Source organism: Corythoichthys intestinalis, chromosome 10 (assembly GCF_030265065.1).
Source record: "Corythoichthys intestinalis isolate RoL2023-P3 chromosome 10, ASM3026506v1, whole genome shotgun sequence".
NCBI lineage: Eukaryota > Metazoa > Chordata > Actinopteri > Syngnathiformes > Syngnathidae > Corythoichthys > Corythoichthys intestinalis.
The window spans coordinates 41,783,261-41,804,827 of NC_080404.1; the positions used below are offsets into that span (position 1 = coordinate 41,783,261).

At 40.6% G+C, this 21,567-nt stretch overlaps 2 protein-coding genes across 3 annotated transcripts in view; both read left to right on the plus strand.

The window, feature by feature from the left end:
- Positions 1-21,567, plus strand: part of LOC130922737 (heparan sulfate glucosamine 3-O-sulfotransferase 1-like) — an 87,769-nt gene that overhangs the window by 7,880 nt on the left and 58,322 nt on the right. The gene's annotated exons all lie outside the window — the stretch shown is intronic.
- On the plus strand, positions 3,067-21,036 carry LOC130922736 (uncharacterized). Of its 2 annotated transcripts, XM_057847704.1 has the most exons (3): positions 3,067-9,730; positions 9,811-9,866; positions 10,123-21,036. In XM_057847704.1, exon 1 carries the CDS (start codon positions 3,352-3,354, stop codon positions 9,385-9,387), a length of 6,036 nt encoding a protein of 2,011 aa, XP_057703687.1. In that variant the 5' UTR covers positions 3,067-3,351; the 3' UTR covers positions 9,388-9,730; positions 9,811-9,866; positions 10,123-21,036. The 2 variants fall into 2 exon arrangements, with proteins under 2 accessions (XP_057703687.1, XP_057703686.1); XM_057847703.1 differs by having other exon boundaries at positions 3,067-9,866.

Below are 21,567 nucleotides of genomic sequence, written 5' to 3' on the forward strand. Positions count from 1 at the left end.
AACTGAGAACATACCCAGTATGTTAACGAAATGTAACTATAACGAGTTATTCAGATAACTATAGAATAAAGAACATGCTAACAAGTTCATCAAACCATCAGTGTCACAGCAAATCACTTAATCCAATGAAATCTTCATACTCGGCGTCATTTTTAAAAACCTCCGCCATCTCCAGAGGTAAAAGGTGCGGCGCTCCCTCTTCTATGTCGCTTATGTCAGAATTATCGTCAGGCCTTGGGCGCCCTTTTGCAGTTTAGTGTGAAAATAACATGTGAAATGACATAATACAGGTAGTCCCCGGGTTACGAACGAGTTCCGTTCCTATGCTTGCGACTTAACCCGAATTTCCATGGATGTTGGAATAAACCCTTAAAAGGGATCTGAGGATAGAGAGTCTTTTAGTTCTTAAAAGATAAATGTTGTTATGATTTAAAATAATCTGATATTGAAACCCCTCTTAATGTTTTTGTTTTTATACAATTTATAAAATTAGTTTAATTAGTAGGTCGCCATTGTTGTTGACGTCGCAGGGCGGTGACGTCACATGTTTACGCTGCCGGACCTCCAAAGTAGGACTCGAGCGACATAAACAGGTCATCTGTTCAACCCTTTCAATTTGAACCCGAGAGGAACATTAATGAGCATGATAGCACTGTCGATATTTCACACAACGAGCAGCAAAAGCAAAATGAACAGGAAAGATGAGATGAGACGAAAGAAGGACAAAACGATGATCCGCCAAAATGTGCTACACCGGAGAAACCCTTCTACAAGAGGCGAATTTGACACCCAAAGTACTACAGTGCACTTTCAGCTTGTTTTGTTCAGATGCATACAGACAGAACATACTGAAGATGACCTAAAAAAAATACTTTTAAATGTAGTAATATCAAATAAGGGTGGTTTAAATACACTACGTGACTAATGTGGTCAACAGATGAAAAATCTGCTTTAAAGCTACGACAAGAAAAACTATGCTTAAAAGTACGAGAGGGAAACACAAGCAAAAAGTATTTTGAGGCAATGAAAAAGTAATAAAATACTCAATAAAAACACAAATATTAAGTACTCGCCGCTTTTAACCGATTTGCGGATGTGTTGGATGTCTCGTCGCGAAGAAGGAATTGCAGTAACCTGGTAGTATTCGTCAAATGACAATCCACGTCATCACCCAAAGCGTCCATAAAACATGGTGCCCTCCATAGGTCAAAACTTGTACTAAATATTGTAGATTTTTAAATCAATGGCAATATTTTATGTGGTTTTTTTTTTTTTTTTTTTTTTTTAAACCTGTCCTGTTCAGCTGTTTGACACAGAGAATGGAAGTCTAAGTGCCCGGATTCTGAACAGTTTTAATGTTTCACATGGAGAGTCTGACATACTCCCATTGTGATCCTTCAAAATACCTTTTTATTATGACAAAGCAGCGAACAGGAAGGGATTATGGGGGGACAGAAGAAAAGAAATACAAGAGAAGAAAGAAAAGAAACACATAAACAACAACAAGAAATACATTGAACATCTAAACTAGTTACTAATATGCTGGTGCTATCGTCAGCGAGATGTATTTCCGGTTTACACCATGTGGGGGCCAATTGGCCAGTGAAAGAGGAGAATGGGGGTGGGGGTGTCTATAAGACTATAAGCTAAGTGATTGAAAGGTGTAGAGTGTACACAAATCAGTTCTGTGATCTAGAACCCAGTAATCGTGTGAATCTCTTATGAGTGTAAGCCCATTGGCGACCAACCCTACGCCGCCGCATCGCCAATCCCGGCACCGGAACCCCCAACCCGAGCATGCCCTACCACATCCAGCAGCACGCAAGCCCCACCGGGCGCGCGACAGCCACGCAGACGGGCGGAGAAACCGCGCGGGCGCCAACCCAGGGCCACGGCCCCCACCCAGCCAGCCCGGGGAGGGAGGGCTGGCGGGGGGGTGGGGGGGCCATGTGCAGCCCATCCCTCCTCCCGCCGCCCAGCAAAGGAGCCACCGCCCCCCCCCCCCCCCCCCGGGACCCAGGGTGGTCCCCCGGGCCACACGCGCGCCCATCAACCGGCCTTCAGGGATGGCAGGAGGGGACGCATCACCAACCCCACGCCTACACCCACCCCCGCCCGCCCACCCGGGCCACGAGCCACAGCCACAGCCCCCCAACCGGCACGGCACGCCACGGGACCCCCAGCGGCCCACCAAGCCCCAGGCAAGGCAGGGACCCCCGCCGGTGCAGGCGACACCCCGCTGATACACCGGCGCCCAGCCAGCGACCCGCGACGGAGCGCAGGGCGGATGCCCAGCCAGAGAAGAGAGGGGAAGGCGGAGGCAGGAGAACGCCCAGGAACTGCCACGGGGCGATGCAAGATCGGAGACCCGACCCCCCAACCCACTCCCGCGGCCGGCAGCCGAGGCAGAGGGGAGGCCACACCCCGGGAGCCACGCCATATAGAAAAAGTGTGGGACCCACCTACCACCCTATTACTGTGGCTGCCAGGTTCCCGACTGGCAGCCATCAACCAGCACCGTGATGGGGGTGTGAGGGGAGGGTAGTGCAATGTATGCATTAAAATAGGAGCGCTTGGCTTGGGGCAGTGGGACCGCAGCATGGAGTTTCTGTCCAGCCGCCCGTCCCACCGCCCTTTGCCCTTTATGTGTTTCTAATAACATGTTTTAGTAATAGAAAACAAGTGTGGCTTATTCGAGCCTACAAGTCTTTAAGTCTGAGGTTCCCTTTAAGTACCTCAATTACCCCCTCTCAAAATAACTATCCAAAAACATGTGTAACCCAGAGCAAAATATTGAAGCATTATACCCAATAATGTAGGCCAGAGAAAAATATTAAAGCGTTATACCCAATAACAACAATAGAGGGCATGAGCGACACTTGAATGAAGTCAGAGACTCACAACTATGACGTCAGCGCATGCGCACTTCCTTTTGGAACGTTGGCTTTTCTAACTAAGGGGGAAAAGTTTTGTTCGCCCAGAAAGCAAAAAAAAAAAAAAAAAAAAAAAAAAAAAAAAAAAAAAAAAATGGACATCATTGAGAAAGTAAATGTAAAGGTCCCAAATTCTGTGATTATCACTGGTTTGTCTAATACAGTGGTAGATGAGGAGATAATTGATTACTTGAAACAATATGGCGCTATAGAGAGACATATTGTAATTCCGCAGTTGCCGGATCATCTAATAGTAGAGTTCAAAACTGGTGCAGCTGTTGAATTTCTAAAGCTGCCATTTGACAGAACCGCCGAAGCAAACACCACAGTAGTTCACCATGTTGATGCATTAGCCAATACATATTCTAATGAGAAAGGCAATGACATTGCAGACAAATTTTTGTCTGATCTTAAAACCATGGCGAAAATAAGTGGTAAATCATTTGAGAATATTTTGAGAGAGGGCTTAACTAGAATAACGGAAGTTATTGGAGAGTCAAACGAAGAGCCTGCTGATGTTGAAGGACATGAACCTGATACATCCAGAACTATTAGTTCAGAAGTAAATGAGAACATTGCTCCAGCCACAGTAACTTCAGAATCCAACAGAAAACTTCCATCTGAACAGATTATCCCACCAGAAGTGCAACGTTTAGTTGTCGAACACATTGTCAAAACCCCAGATACCTCTTCGCAGAGTATTTCCACTGCAAGGTTGCGACCATTTTCAGGTAGGATGCCATGTCCAAATTTTGAAGTAGACTATGACACTTGGCGAGATAGTGTTGAGTTTTATTTAGCTGATTCCACAATTTCAGATAGACAGATTGTAAGGAAAATTGTCGACAGTTTATCATCTCCAGCTGCCAGTGTAGTCAAGTCGTTAGGTCCACACTCAAGTTCCAGAGCGTACTTAGAACTTCTTGATGCTGCATTTGCTACAGTGGAGGATAGTGATGAATTGTTTGCTAAATTCCTTAGTCTTAACCAAAATGCTGGTGAAGCAGCATCCAACTATCTTCAAAGACTTCAGAATGTTTTGAACAAATCTGTACAAATGAAGGCAATTTCAGTCATTGATGCAGATAAGCAGCTTTTAAAACAGTTCTGTAGGGGATGCTGGGATAATGACCTTATAAGACAGCTTCAGCTAGAAAGTAAGGTTAAAGACCCACCCAGTTTCTCTGAACTCTTATGGCTGCTGCGCACAGAGGAAGATAAGCAAGCTACAAAAGCCACACGAATGAAACAACATTTGGGCTTCACAAAACCCAAAGCCCAAACCCAAGCTCACAATATCAGTTTTTGTGACAAGACTGATAGCATCTCAACTGCTGAAATGAACAAACAACCTACAGAACTACAGAAAATTCAGAAGCAACTTGTCAGTCTTCAGTCTCAAATTGCAACATTAATGCAACTCAAAGAAAATAAACCTACAATGAACCAAGGAGAGAAAACCAAAAACAAAAAGCCTAGTGACAGGAAGGAATCATCTAGTGTGAAGCAATCTCCAGTCAAACCTAGCTCTGTGTCCAAACGACCAAGACCATGGTATTGCTTTCACTGTGGTGAAGACGGACACATTAAAACATCTTGCAACAATCCTCCCGACCCTGCACTTGTGAATGCCAAGAGACAAGAGCTGAAAGCCAAACAAGAAGCTTGGGAGAAGAGCAACGCAGCAGATAATTTAAACGTAGCTGTTTCCATTGAGGGGCAAATGGGAACAGAAGTGAAAGAAAGTCCCAAAACTAACACTGTGCACAAATCCAGAATTTCACTAAAACAACACCAAACAGTCCAAACAAGAACAATTCCAAAAGGGCTTGTTGGCACCAAAACTGCAGCTAACATTAAAGTCAATGGAATTGAATGTAATTCACTACTCGATACCGGTTCACAGGTCACCACGGTTTCAAAATCGTTTTACAATTTGCACTTGTCAGACCAAATAATGCACCCAATTAGTGATATTCTTGAAGTGGAAGGAGCAACTGGTGATTTGGTCTCCTATGCTGGTTATGTACAGTTAAATGTACAATTTCCTAAAGAGTTCATTGATTGTGAACCTCAAATTCAAACTCTAGCCTTGGTTGTGCCAGATGTTCGCTCCAACAGCGACACTCCAATACTGATTGGAACTAACACTTTAGATCCACTTTATGAACAGTACTGTGACTCCATACCTTCAATTAACCCTTATTGTGGTTATCATCAAGTACTGAGGATTTTACGATTTAGACAGGATCAACAAGATGACCAGTTTGGGTTTGTAAAATTGCGAAGCAGGAAACCAGATGTTATTCCAGCTGGTCAAAAAGTTGTATTAGACGGGTTTGTTAATGTCAGTGGTGTCAGCAATGAAAAATGGGCATTGCTTGAACAACCCACCCTGTCATCATTACCGGGTGGAATCTTTATTGACAGTTGTCTCATTACTCTACCGGCCTGTTTCCCACACAAAATTCCAGTTGTGCTTAATAATGAGACCAACCGTGATATTTCTTTGCCCATTAATTGTGTTGTTGCCAAACTTAGTGTACCCCAGAAAATTACTGACATCCAGAACGTTCCGCTAAGTCAGAAATGTGAAGGAAGTTCTGAAGAGTTTGCTAAACCGACAAATCAACAGACATATGACACATCAGGAAGTCTAAAATTTGATTTTGGAGATTCCCCACTTCCAGAAGAGTGGAAGGCTAGAATCATTAAAAACTTGAATACATACTCTGATGTTTTCTCTCATGATGATCTCGATTTTGGTCATGCAACTAAAGTTAAACACAGAATACAGCTAAAAGAGGATACTCCTTTTAAACAGAGACCTCGTCCTATACATCCTCAGGATTACAACGCTGTAAGACGTCACCTCCAAACGCTCCTAGATGCTGGGGTTATACGCGAATCAGAATCACCATTCTCATCTCCTATTGTTGTTGTAAAAAAGAAGAATGGTGATATTCGTTTGTGTGTCGATTATCGAAAATTGAACAGCCAGACTATCAAAGATGCGTACGCTTTACCTAACCTTGAAGAATCATTCTCGGCACTCAATGGGTCTCAATGGTTCTCGGTTATGGATTTAAAATCGGGCTACTATCAGATAGAGATGGAGGAGAGCGACAAGGCGAAAACAGCATTTGTATGTCCGCTTGGTTTCTGGGAGTGGAATAGAATGCCACAGGGAATAACTAATGCGCCAAGCACCTTCCAGCGCTTAATGGAGAAGTGCATGGGTGACATCAACTTGCGCGAAGTTTTGGTTTTCCTTGACGACATAATAGTTTTTTCAAAAACTTTAGAGGAACATGAGATTCGTTTAGCCAAAGTTCTTGAACGGTTACGAGAAAATGGTTTGAAATTGTCACCAGAGAAGTGCCGTTTTTTTCAAACGTCAGTTCGATACCTCGGACATATTGTGTCTCGAAATGGAGTGGAAACCGATCCAACAAAGATCGAAGCTTTAAAAACCTGGCCGAAACCTCAGACACTTAAGGAACTGAGATCATTTTTAGGCTTCGCTGGGTACTATCGCCGGTATGTGGAGGGATATTCAAAAATCACAAAGCCCTTAACCAACCTTTTGACAGGCTACCCACCTAGCCGTAAAATGACCAAAGTATATAAAAATGCCGATCAGTACCACGACCCAAAAGGCCAATTCGGAGAAAGATGGACAGCTGATTGTCAAAATGCATTTGAAGACATAATCGAGAAATTAACGTCATCTCCAGTTCTCGGTTTTGCTAATCCCGAGAAACCTTACGTCCTTCATACGGACGCCAGCACAACGGGACTTGGGGCGGCATTGTATCAGGAGCAGGATGGGCAGAACAGAGTTATTGCTTATGCGAGTAGGGGTCTTTCAAAGAGCGAAGCCCGATACCCAGCACACAAGCTGGAATTTCTAGCTTTAAAATGGGCTGTTACTGAGAAGTTTCACGATTACCTGTATGGAAATACATTCACGGTTGTAACAGACAACAATCCACTCAGGTACATTCTCACCACTGCAAAGCTAGATGCAACCAGTTACCGTTGGTTGGCCAACCTGTCTACTTACTCCTTTGATATCAAATACCGGGCGGGAAAACAAAACCAGGATGCTGATGGGTTATCAAGAAGGCCACATGGAGAATTGATCAATGACCAAATCTCTCAAGACGAAATAATGAGAATTCGTGATTTCACCTCACACCATTTAGTTTCTGAAGACGTAGTCAAGGCAAGCTGTCAACATCATACTTTGGTACAAGAAGAAGAGCTAGGTCAGTCTCCTTGTTTTATAGAGTCACTAGCACTCCATCCGGATGCTATTCCAGCCGCCTTTGAAGAAGATGGAGAGATATCTGATGAACTTTTCACATTCCCAAAGTATAGTGATGCTGAATTAGCTAGACTACAGCAAGCAGATCCTGTGATTTCTACTGTCATTAAGTCCCTTGAGTCAGGGGATCCCGTACCTGACAGCTTAAAGTTAGAGCTGCCAGAGCTTTGTCTGATGCTTAGAGAGTTACCTCGTCTAGAACTGAAAAATGGACTTTTATTCAAGAAACGGCATTGTGGCAACACAATAGTGTATCAATTTGTTCTTCCACGTGCATTGAGATCATCCATTTTCACTAGTTTGCATGATGAGATGGGTCATCTTGGAATAGATCGTACTCTTGATTTGGTCAGATCCCGGTTTTACTGGCCAAAAATGGCGTCTGAGATTGAGCTCAAAATCAAAACCTGTGCACGATGTGTTAAAAGAAAGAAACAACCAGACAAAGCTGCACCTTTGGTCTCCATCACAACTAGCCGTCCAATGGAGCTAGTCTGTATGGACTTTTTGTCATTAGAGCCAGACAGTCACAACACAAAAGATGTTCTCGTTATTACTGACCATTTTACAAAGTATGCAGTAGCTATCCCAACGAGAGACCAGAAAGCATCTACAGTAGCACGTTGCTTATGGGAACAATTTTTCATCCACTACGGATTTCCCGAACGTCTACTGAGTGATCAAGGTCGTGATTTTGAATCTGTGCTCATCAAAGAACTTTGTACCTTACTCGGTATAAAGAAAATAAGGACAAGTCCATATCATCCACGAGGAAACCCAGTTGAGCGGTACAACCGTACGCTTCTCAGTATGCTGGGAACTCTACAAGAGAAACAAAAGATGAAGTGGCGTGATTATGTGAAACCTCTAACTCACGCATACAACTGCACGAAAAATGACGTAACAGGGTTCACACCCTATGAACTCATGTTTGGCCGGCAACCACGGTTACCGATTGACATAGCTTTTGGGTTGCCGGTCAAGGAGGGCTCCATTCCAACACACGCTCAATATGTGAAAAATTTGAAATCTTACCTGAAATCAAGCTACCAGATTGCGACAGAAAATGCAAATAAAGTGGCTGACAAGAACAAGAAAACCTTTGATGTGCGGATAAGAGAAAGTACTCTAGAGATAGGCGATAGGGTACTAGTGCGTAATGTCCGTCTCAGGGGTAAGAATAAACTTGCTGATCGTTGGGAGTCAACCATTTATGTTGTCCAAAAGAGAGCAAGTGATTTGCCAGTGTATACTGTGTGCCCTGAAGGTCAAGATGGACCAACACGTACTTTGCACCGGGATCTATTGTTACCTTGTGGATTTCTTCCCGAAAATGAGGAAACACTTGCTAAGCCAAAGACTACCACCAAGAGTAGAACAAGAAATGACACGCAAATGGATGATGACCATCAATTTCATTCTCTTGATGAGGATGAAGATGAAATTCAGTTCTGTTCCCCGGACATTGAGACGGTGTTTCACCCTGTCGAACCCATGGTAAAACTAACAATACCAACAAAGGATAGATTAAAACCTGTACCAAACTTGGAAAAAGTACCCGATGTGGAAATGGAAAAATCAATTCCAGTGAAACAACCCAATCTGTCAGAGTCGATCAACACTCAATTCCAAAAATCGGTTGTGGAAGAAAATGGACACTTATCCCACGATTTAGCAGGAGAATGTCAATCACATTCTAATGATTCCAAGCCAAATGAAGAAAATGGAATACAAACTGAAAATCCACTAACCGAAATGGAAGAGAATGTGTTTAGGATTGAAACAGAGGACCTAACTAATGCAAAAGAAAATGAAATGGGAAGCAAAACTGATCAAGTTCTTGTTGACAACTCCTTCCAAAGTTCAGCTGAATTTGCAGAGGTTACACAAGAGAGTAACCCTTTACCTGCAGAAGATACAGGTGAAAGTGATCAATATTCCCAACAATCATTACGCAGATCTGTACGCCAACGAAAACCACCTGAAAAACTTACTTATTCTCAGTTAGGAAAACCATTCCTTTCTTTGATTCAAACTGTTTTCGATGGTTTCAATACAGCATTAGGCGAAATGTTTGAAGAGAGATTGAGAACAGAAGCACATGAAGGGACTCATGTTATTTAAGGGGGGGAGGATGTAACCCAGAGCAAAATATTGAAGCATTATACCCAATAATGTAGGCCAGAGAAAAATATTAAAGCGTTATACCCAATAACAACAATAGAGGGCATGAGCGACACTTGAATGAAGTCAGAGACTCACAACTATGACGTCAGCGCATGCGCACTTCCTTTTGGAACGTTGGCTTTTCTAACTAAGGGGGAAAAGTTTTGTTCGCCCAGAAAGAAATGAGAAAAAGAGAAAAAAAAGCAAATTGACGAATGCATCAACTGTTGCTGTGTGGCGTCTGTTGCGTGAAGCGAATTCAGGCGGTCACGTGGTGAAAATATTGAGCAGAAACCACTCGGTAAGATGTGGAAACAATTCGCTAATTCGCTAATGCTAAATTTGCATTCATGGCTAACTGCTAGCGCCTTATTCATGCAGGCCAAAAGCCTTGTGTGAGAAGAAGAGGACCAGGCGTCGTCAGTTAAGACTATTCGGTGAGATAATTTTTATCAAAATATACTGCTGTTTGAAATGGTATAAACTATAGTTCCATTTGAAAGGAAAAGAAATGTAATTATTAATGTTGTTTAATGGAAATGTCATTTATTGCGTACAAAATGCTTTGTAAATGACTAGAAGTATATTCTTGAGTGTTTACACTCAGTAGTGTTTGAAAAAGTTGTACAACAAAAATGAAACTGAAACATTGAAACTGAAAAGATTGTAACCCAAGACCTGTGTTAAATACAGGTCAGGTTTTTTTTCTGATTGGAAAAAAAAGAAAGATCATCAGATTGGATTCAACGATGGCGAGCTAACCCAGAGTGATTTGAAGAACCAAGAACATCGAAAATTCTGGAATAACAGACGGACTGTCTGTGTGGTAGGATTGTATCAGTCATCGGACTGATACATACATTTTTTTTCTTCGAAAAGAGTGCACTCCAACGAACATTGAAAACTACTGCAATAGTATAAACTTGAGACATTGAATTAGTTGCGATTGCAACTAATATTCGACGAATTTGACTTTGACAAACACTTGACTGAGACCCAACACGACTGTTTTTTCTTGTTAATTTTATAGTGTGTTAAATAATAGTTCATTGTGTGTTTTTGTTAAAATTGTTCATTGTGTTGTTCATTAAAAATCTACAAAAAAGCATTCCAATTGCCTAAACCTGATGTTAGATGTGGTTATCGTAGCCAAACCAAATAAACCGAACCTAGATTGCAGCTCCTATCGGTATACATACACAAGGGTATAGATAGGGGCTACACATGTATTATACGTCATTTTAATAAAATAAAGTAAAAAATGGATAGATGTGTAGATATTACTCCCCCCTTGTAACACTGATCACAACATAGTTCTTCCTACAACTAACATTTATTAATGATAATAAAATGAAATACAATAATGACAAAGAGCGTACAATGTTGCTTTAAAGTAAATCAACAGAGACATATTTGCCTACAAAAACATACCTCAAAACCTGCACAATGAAACCGAGGGAAATAAGGTCCAAATTTTGGCAGCTATTAGTGGCACCGGTCCAACGGTGAAAACGAACGCTACTCAATAAGCTAGCAGGCTAATAGCGAACTAATAGGGGAGAGCATGGCCGAGCCCACGCCGTTTACAGTTTCCCTGCCTTCTTGAAATGTTAACTGGCGTTCACCCCCGCTTCCCAATGTGAAAGCAACGCTCGAAACTAACAGAAAATAGCGCTGGCGTGACGTCAAACGAGTCCGAGTGCAATAAAGGAAAGCGGACCGCACATACAGTAACATAATGAAATACAAGCTATGCATAATAATTGCTGTAGAGATCAATCATTTAGATTAATCAGACCCAATAAATAACAAAAAAAAAAAAAGACAAAAAAATATACTGTACCCACCATCAATGCCGAGAGTTGGTGTACGAGACACTGTTACGCGAAAAAAAAACGACTGGAAAAAAAACAGAGGACGAAACAAGCGTGTATTAGACGTCATTGTACTGTACTAGCCAAGACGATGTCCAAGTCCAACCTAGACAGCGAGCTCAACTCCGAAATGACGATGTCAGACGTCCGTGTGGTTTGCTGACTTTATTCAGCTACTGATGAAATTAACATTTGCAGAAGGAAACTAAAATAAAAATCAAATCAGTTTCATCTTCAATAACAGCAATCATAATTTGCGTTTACAACTAGCTGCTAATACAGCAATAATGATCCAAACAAACGATTAGCATGTATCAGTTAGCGTTTGCACATCATCAAAAACAATCACCCAAACTCGCTCCAAGAATTCGACAGTACAAAAATGTGTTATATACAGGTGCCTTTGTGGGTGCATCACAAGGAAGAAATGTGCGCGCAGGCATGCAGCTGTAATCTTTCCCCTCTTCGTGTGCGTAAATACGTTCTTCTTCGTGTGTACCGTTTTTTTCGGACTATAAGTCGCAGTTTTTTTAATAGTTTGGCTGGGGAAATTATTAACACATTAAGATATCATTTCACATGTTATTTTGGTGTTTTGGAGTGACACTGATAGTTTGGTAAACTTGTTAGCGTGTTATTTTTGCTATAGTTATCTGAATAACTCTTAATAGCTATGGCCACGTTCGCGTTCTGCCTTTGGAAACGTGTGTTCAATTGTATGTAAGTCAATTGACTTTTTTATATAGAAATGCATGCTTTTAGTTTGTGGCGCTTTCACGCCCACGTGGGGTCGCACTTGTTTACGCGAAGAAGAGCGCTCACACGCCAGAAGAAGACTGACAGCTACACAACGTCTGAGAGAGAGAGAGAGAGAGAGAGAGAGAGAGAGAGAGAGACAGAGACAGAGACAGAGAGAGAGAGAGAGAGAGAGAGAGAGGCAGGCAACGCCTGTGTGAATCATCTTTTCTGTTGTTGTGTGTTTTCCACCCGCGATCGGACACTTACAGCCAGTTGTGTAGTTGTTTGTACGATGTGCTAATGCTAGCGAACGCATGCTAACCGTTTGTGTCATTGCTGTAATAGCACCTAATTGTCATTTAATTATGTTGATGCGAACCTGTTTAGTATCAAGGACGAAATTCATTCAGCAAATTATACAGACGTACAGCATCGTCATTTGGGAGTTTAGCTCGCTGTATAGCCAGAACCGAGCCATAGCGTCCTGGTGAGGGCAGTATATTCCTATTTCGTTGTTCATACACTGTACACTTATTCAGCATGTTGTTCTTCTTGGAATCCGCCCACCCACGAAGCCGCACGGAAAACGGCAACAGCCGAACGAAGGTGTGCTCCGCTGATTAACGCTTCCATGCGCTAACTGGGAGGGGCGGAAATTCCGCGGGTTCACTCCCTGTGTTAACCCTTTGTACTGACTCCATGTCCAAAAGTTTGAAGAAGACTCACCGAAAGCAGGTTGACAATTTATCCGTCGACAATGGTCAAAAAACAATGCAAAAACAGACGACGGAGGAACAATGCTAAATCCAAAACAAGGCTACATAGAAAATGTTTCAGAGCAGCAAATCTGTGTTATCTCAGTGTCCAGTGTTTTTTAAGTCTGTGGTAGAGTAGGCCGGGCCAAAGGTGTGGCTGAGTGTTGTTTCGGGGCCATCCCTCTGTGGCCAGTTTTGGGCAGTTAGATTCGTCTGTGGATGGGACGTGGTTGCCACAGCGACCGACGCTGGTCTTGACGTCCCAAGCGCCTGCTATCAACTTTGTTATCCGGGCTGGCTCTACTTGTTTTAGGACAAGGCGCGCTGCTCTTTGTCCTTGTTGGTGTTCTCGGGAGAACTGATTGCGATAGTTGGTGCGTCAATCTTGCTCGTGACGCACGCGTTGGGCTTCTGTGATAAGATGGCGTTGTGTATCTATTCTGCTTCTTTTCATTAAACTATGGTGTGCTATTTATTTTATATTAGGTGTGTTTAGAGTAGTTCAGTCCTACAGTAAATATGAGAAATGATACTATTCCCTGATTAATTATATTACGTGTGTTCGAGTAATGCAAACAGTTAGACGGTGACTACGAGAAACGGTACCATTTTTCCATTTCCCCCTCATGAGCCCCGATAAGGTGATTCACTTTACTGTGTTCAAGGCCATGGAGTGAAGTCTGCCTAAACTATCGTTAGATGAATGTGTTAGACTAATGCAAACAATTATATGGTGTGTGTGAGAATGGTTCATATTCCCTTAATTCTCTATTGTATTTTTATATAAAATTGCCTTTCAAGATGACCTATCTGTTCTATGTGTTGGATTTTATCGAGTAAAATTTCCCCCAAAAATGCAACGTATACTCCGGTGCGACTTGTATATGTTTTTTTTCTCTTCGTTGGGCATTTTATGGCTAGTGCGACTTATACTCAGGTGCGACTTGTAGTCCGAAAAATACGGTACAAGCACTCTTACTTACGTGCGGAAATGCTACCTGTTCTACGCTTCCTGCGACAAAATAAAAGCATGCATCACAGACAAAGATCAACATTATTTAAAAAAAAAAAAAAATTGGAGACAAAATGGCGGACGGGACTCCGGTGTCGTAAAGTCGACGCCACGTAAGTCAGGTACATAGTAACCTGGGGACTACCTGTATTGTGTTAATAATTTCATAGATAAGTCTCTCCAAAGTATAAGTCACACCACCGGGCAAACTATGAAAAAAAATGCGACTTATAGTCTGAAAAATACTGTAGTTTGTCACTAGTGGAGAGTAAACCTCTATTTTGGAAAAAAAATTAGTATCACTTCAATCTAAGTTTCCCTTTTTATTACGCAGAGTAAGCATTTAAATACTTACTTTGCTGTGGGTCTTCACAGTCTAATCATTTGCCATCACCAAAACCGGGCCAAAGAAAGATACTTATAATGAATGAGCTGCTTGCAGTGAATAATGTGGGTCAAATAAAACTGAGCGAACATGTGCCACAAGCATTAAAATAGAATAGTAAATAAAGACTGTGTGAACAAAGAGTAGGTTCTGGAGGGAGTAGGAAGCAGGGTTCTAAGACTCCAGCCTAGGGAAAACGCTGGATGCGCAGCTGCTGTGTGGAGATTTTTTGAAATTTGAAGCGACTTTAAAGGCATTCACAAGCTTGTATTCCAAATGCTTTACAGGAAATACATCAGCAATGAATGTACATCGTTTTATATCCTGCTAACCAATAAGTGGTTTAAAATTAAACAATAAATTCTACTCCACCGTTGCCTTGAAATAACCGTTATTATTGCTACTCGTAAATTTGGGGTCTGTTACACTGTTACAGATGGGCATGTTGTTGTTTTCAAGTGCATCCCTCTGGGGGGGATTGCCCAAAAATAGAAATTATAGTGACAATGATTTGTTTAAAAAAAACTGCACAAAAAATACTGTATTATGCATATGAAAGCCTTTTACTGGACTCCGGAAAATATTTAATGTATGATGCTTTTATGAACTCTTCCAGTGTCACTGACGATGATAAACGTCCAATCATGTGGTACTTAAAAACTAAACTAATACTCATTAAATGAGTGCATTCATTCAGTCGCTGCCAAACCTCCCACTTCAAATGGATTGGATGTCTAGCGCCATCAATGGCTGTCAATGACTTAACAAGGAAAATGCTAACATACTTTGATTACTATTAATCATATACAGTGATCCCTTACTTATCAATGGGGACCCAAAGTGAAGTGAAAAACTGCGAAGTAGTGTCATCCCTAGCCATCCCTAGCCCAATTTTTAACAGAAATGTTTGGTGTATATATAGTATGATATCAATAAGTGTATATAAAACCCTATAAATGCCTTTATTATCATTAGAACATTAGAGAATAGTTTAAGACAATAATACACACACACAAAAAAAAAAATAATGTATAAGTAAAACGTTCATTCTCTCACGCTCTCTCATTTGATGAGGGTGCGTGTGTGTGTGGGGGGGGGGGTGCTTGTGCCTGTTAGTATACATACATACATAGTAAGCCTGTACGATATATCGTTTAAACATCGCCATCACGATGTGTGCGTGCGTGATAGTCCCATCGCAAGGACGTGCGATGGGACGTGTTTTTATTTTTTTAAATCCACATTCACCCTGCTTTCTGCTCTGCGCAGAGCCTCACACCCTCCCTCTCCCAGCTCTTTGAACCTCACAGTCACTGCAGCACTTGCTTATTAAAGTTAACGATGCCGGTATCTTTGATCTTGCCAAAGAAGCGGACATCACAGCGCAGCAGCTGTCAATCATCGTTTAACTTGTAAAACAGTTTCTGCAAGGAAGCCGCTTTGGAGTGAATGTGAGTGTGTGTGGAGACGTTTGAGACATATAAATTAAATGCCAGAAGACATTATTATTATTATTATTATTTTTATTATTATCATGAGGAGTTTGTAATTTCTACATGTCCACCAAGAGTCACAGCTAAGGTAGATAAACAGAAGTATTTAATAAAGCCAAGCATTTTTCTACTACAGTACTTTATTCTTGTTCAAAAATGATTTGGTTGGACAGTTATGTTTAAAACTGATCATAATTATTACATTTGAAGTGCTTAAAACTATTTATTAATATATATGGTAAATGGTGTTATATACATTATGTATATTTTAAATGTATATTTATACAGTACATTGTACATTTTTTAAAATCATACTTTGGGGAAAAAGTGAGAAAAAAATATGCCTTATATGCAGGGGTGCACATAATTTTTTTGCCCAGGTTCTCAGAGGAGGACCTGGAGATGTGACTTGGTCCTCATTGAGCTCGAGAGCCGACTCGCCTGATGCGATAAATTTATGACAAGCTTTACTTAGAGCCAATTAACTTTAATTAATTATATTAACAATTAATGCTTGATTAACATCAACTGGCACAACAAAATTGTCATTACTTTGAAGTGAAATGTAAAGAAATAAGAAGCACCAATTCAAAATAAAGGGCATTATGCGGCTCCCACATTAACTCCAAGCCTTTTTAAAAGTGGGATATCCTCCTCATAAGACCTCATTGAACGTGCATGTTTAGCTTTGTAAAATGCGAGCAAAAACATGTTTGTCAGTGCATGTCGCTGTTCATTACCTTTATTCCACCACTTGTCCATAGGGCGAGTGGGGTCCTGTTTGACATCGATAGTTTGCTTAATTGCCACATGCTCTGTTTTTTTCGTGCTTTTCAAAGTTTGGATGGCTGAAATTCTTTGACCCTACATAAAATGCGCTGCTCTTATCGGCGACATTGGGATTCTCACGGCACATTTTGTACCGCATTTCCGTGCGAGCATCATTTGCTTCTAGCCATGGTACCTCCTGTAGCCACTTTTCAGCAAAAGTCCTTTTTTTCGGTAGCTCCGGTGAAGTCTCTGTCGTCTGTCTTTTGACGGGGGTGGGGGAACACGGAAGTAATTTAGTGATGGCCAAATGAAGCCTCATGAAGCAATGAAGCTTTGCAGCCAATTGGTTTGCACATGTAGCAAAGCTTCATGGTGCTTCATTTACCCTATGGCGCCATCAAGTGGTCTAGAAGCCCAAGAGGTCAACATTGTTAAGAATTCAATGGCTATTTGCTTAAGACAAAGATATGAATGTGCTTGTGTTAGTAATTTAGTATGTGAACAAAATACAACAAGTGCTAAGGGTAATTTGTTATTCATTTTTATTTAGAAATAATAGCTTTCCCACAGTGGCTGGCTTTAAACAGTTTCTTTTTTTTTTTTGGAAAATATTTCACCAGCTTTAGAAAATATTCTTTCACAAGGCACAGATGAAGCTGGGGTGCAGAGAAATGTGAGTGCCAGTTTATATAAATTTGGGTAGGTATTCTTTTGTGCCTCCCAGTACACTAATGGATTGTTCATTCTGTTGATGTTTGGTTCAGATAGGTACACACACACACTCACATTTATATTAAAGTAGTTTTTCTCCCTTACCTTATTGAAAGCAATCAAATCAAAATGTTCCCATACAGGGGAGGATGGCTCTTTTCGCGCAGGTTCCATCGCAAGCAAAGGACAAGGCTCGAAAAAAGATTGCACTGGTTGCACTGTTGCACACAGATGTAACAAGTACAGGAGCCCGAAATCCACAAAATGTGAGATAACAGGCGATCGCCATTGCGTTTTGCAACCAATTTATACCGTAGTCTGTCCTGTTTTTGCAATGTGCGCCAAACGTTGGATCACTTCCGAAGCACTCACGAGATTCAGCCGGCCGCTGGCCGCCGGCAAGGCTTCCCACGTCATCATTTCCGGGTTTTGCCGAAATGAAGCGCGCCTCGCTACAAGCTTCGTGGAAACCCCCCTCCCATTACTCGACACAAGCTTCGGAACCTCGGCTCATTTTGTCCCATCACTAAAGTAATTACTCAGTGTGGCCTGCCTCTTCAAAATTTTGAGAAGTTATTTTCTCATGTCTGCCGCAAATACAGTGGTCAGCCATCGGTACGCAAAAGCGTATGGAAGCCGTTGAGGGCCAGAGCATTTGTCTACGTCCAGTACGCATGCGGACCACTTATGTGCACCCCTGCTTATATGTATCTCTTTCCAATGCTACATCTGAAGAAATACATTGAGCACACACATAAAAAAAATTGGGGGGCGGGGTGCGCAACTTCGCGGTTTTTCACTTTTTGCGGCGGGTTCTGGTTCCCATTAACCGCAAAAAACGAGGGATCACTGTACACTGGTCATTGTGAGTCATCCAAAGTCTTTCCAAACAGCTATTCAAGTCATCTAGTGAAAATTTCTTTATAAAAATATATATACATTTTTTTTTATATCGCAATATAATATCGCAAACCCCCCCAAAAATCACAGCAATAGTTTTTTCCAATATCGTTCAGGCCTAATACATAGTAAAATGTACAGAAATGTGTTTTTAGAGCTCTTATATTGTTATAACATCATATGTAACTCCAGTCCACGATGCATTTAGGGCGCAAAAGCTGAGTGGCGAAGTAGCAAAGGATCCCTGTATACCCCATGACAACAAATTTCCATACCTATCAACCCGAGGTTGTTGGCAATCTTACTAATAGTGACGTATGCCCTTACAAATTGGTGACTAATCTAACGTTTTATATAGCTTGCAATATGAAACAAAAATAAAACTCCATTTTTAAAATAATATGAATTTATTGGTAATATTGTCTCATATAACCTGGTGCAATAAAAAAACAGTATCTTTAGCTACATCACGATAACTAAAATTTAACAGAGGCTTTTGTTATAATTGTATGTAGCACTTTTGGCAATTTCTATGATGCCTTATGATGGCTGGTTTGACTTGAAGGTAGTTCGTTAGTGTGTCCAATTATAAATTAAAAAGGTCATTTGATAAAATTAACTTACCGATGCAATCTTTGAGTCAGGGAAATTTCTTTTGCTAATTCTGAGAAGTGATCAGCAATAGTTGCATCCAAATTGTGTTCCGCAACAAATTGGCAGAATGAAATCTCCACTTTCATCACTTTTCATTCTGCAGACTTCATCTTTATGACCAGTGTTGTTAATCATAGTTTTTAAAAGTAATTAATTAGTTACAAATTACTTCTCCCAAAAAGTAATTGAGTTAGTAACTCAGTTACTTGAAGGTAAGAATAATTAGTTACTTGGCAAAGTAACTCGTGTTACCTTTCATGTTTTTTTTTTTTTTTTTCATTTAAAAATAAATAAATAAATAAAACATAGTAAACTTTGCTATGTCTAGAAATCGTTTAATGTTGTGAATCAACTGTTAAAGTTGTTAAAATTGCTACAGTTTTTGCATTCCTTCCCTTCTGTCTACTTTCGACATGTTAAAGTTTTAAAACTGTTTCATCATTTAAAGATAGATTCAAGTCAAGAATTTGCCGATTTAGGAGTATTTTAGATAAAAAGTTAATTAAGTTCGCTTGGAACGTTCACTATAACAGAGCCTTTCTGAGAAGTCTACTGCTTCAAAATGGCGGCTGTTTATTAACGCCGCCGTCTGTCATTTTGCATGTAGTTCTATAAGCATTTGATACATAGGCGTAGATTGTAGGCTGTCGGCTACAGTCAGGAAATATTGGAGCCACCTAGCATCGCGTTTGCTACAGCGTCACAACGCTCTTCTCTCTCAGTGTCTCTGACTTTTCTCGCGTCATTCAACCAACGTAGTAACGCACATTGTCTCGTTGCTGAAACGGTGACAAAATCCGAATGGAGAAAAAACTTAATGCACGAAAAATGTATAGATTTTGAACGTACGGCGTACACATTTAAAAATCAGTGCTCACTTGTACAAATTACGCCGAAACCGTACAATTTGACAAATATGAATTTCTGGTGAGCTGTGGTGGTGCAAAAACAAAAAATAAAACTGATTATAGATACTTTTGCAATCAAATATAATACAACATTTCAGTCTTACATACTTCTTGATTATTTTCAATGTTTTTAATAACTCTAGTCTTGATTTCAAAAGTGAGTAGCAGCAGACTTCTTGAATTTGCATCTTGACTGGCAATACGATATTTACAACACAGGTAAAATCAATGATGCTGCATTGTGCCATGTTTCATACATCGTGTTTTCCATTCACCATCCTGCCTCCCCCGACTAGTCACTGATCGCATTTAACATCAGCCTTGTGGGGGGAAATAGAGGATTAGCAACAACTGCTCACTTATTCTCTATGTATCTTCCAGGCTTCCAAATCCAGTGCAAGCTATTGTTATTTTAAGTAGCTTGGCAATTGGGTGCAGAGGCAGGCTCTAATTGTTCCTCGGAGTGGAAGGATGCTCGCGATTTGGAGCTACCTCTCCGACTATTTATGCTCCATCATGATGTGAAACTGTGCATCTGAGAAAAGCCGACTGCCAGGACCTCTCACTCCAATATTCGCTTCATACATAATAAATAAGTCACTGTAAGTTACAGTACGGCAGTATAACTAGGCTAATGCCCAGATTTGCATATTTGTGCTGAATTCCATAATTCATGAAAATGCAGCAGGCAGAAATCCGCGGTGCTAAGACCTTTGTCCATATGCTGCACATCACTTAGAGACGCATATCCACCATGTGCAGGCACAGAACCGCATCAAAAGCAAGTCTGATTCTGTCATTGACTCTTGGATGGTAAATCTTTATCAACAACCTCAGTGTATGAACTCAGCCTTGAGGGCAGAGACTGTTGCTAGCTTTTTAAAGCCCATATGTATGATTATTCTAAAAATAAAGTCAAACATAAAAGAGAAAATGACTGACCAAATAATGGTGTTTCAGTCCATACAGTACATTTACACCCCTGTATTATAGGTGCAGCTCTATTTGCTCATTCTTGTACCAAAAAGAGAAACAACATTTGGGTTTGGGTTTGAGTGGCAGTCTACAAGCCATGAGTAAAATCATTTTAAATAATTAATGAAGCTGTAGGGTATCATTAAAAAGAGGGCATAGCTATGTTTGGAAAATACTGCATTAACAAGCTATCTGAGCCAATTACTCTTGCTTAAATTAACTTTGGGCAAATTAAAACTGTCATTCACTTGTAACGCTCATTTTGCCAGCGATGCACTAAGGGCTATATTCTCTAGTTTGTGTGTAAGCTTTGGCTCGCACACTTTTCATCTATACTTATGCTTCCATCCAGACTTTTGACACACCAAACAACCAGGGAATTAATACGCCAACACCAAAGTGAACTAACAAAACAAAACAAAACAAAACAATATATATATATATATATATATATATATATATATATATATATATATATATATATATATATATATATATATATATATATATATATAGTATTTATGCAGGAACCTTATTTCAAGTGCTTCCACACAACTGCTTTAAGTTACTATTAAGTTATGTAGTTAAATGACATGCCTAAATGATTTAAGTAAGACTTAATAAACTACTTGAACAAGCTAAACAAATCCCATTCCAACCTTTTACACACAAAATGTGTAACCACCTTTTGTTTTCTTACAATAGGAGTGTTAATTTTAAACATTCATTGTGATTTTTTAAAATATTCTGGTTGAGTGGGGGACCTTAGTGCAGACCATGTGCCTATCTGGCAATGGCATACTGCACGCTTCACGTCACTTTGTTCATTAATATTCGTGAAGTTAGCAATTGTTGCTAAGGGGGGACACGCTCCCGTTTGCCCTCAATAGTAAATGAATGGAAATAGTGTACGAAGGAGATGTTTACAGAGCTAAACCTACCAATTCTGTCTTAAAATGATG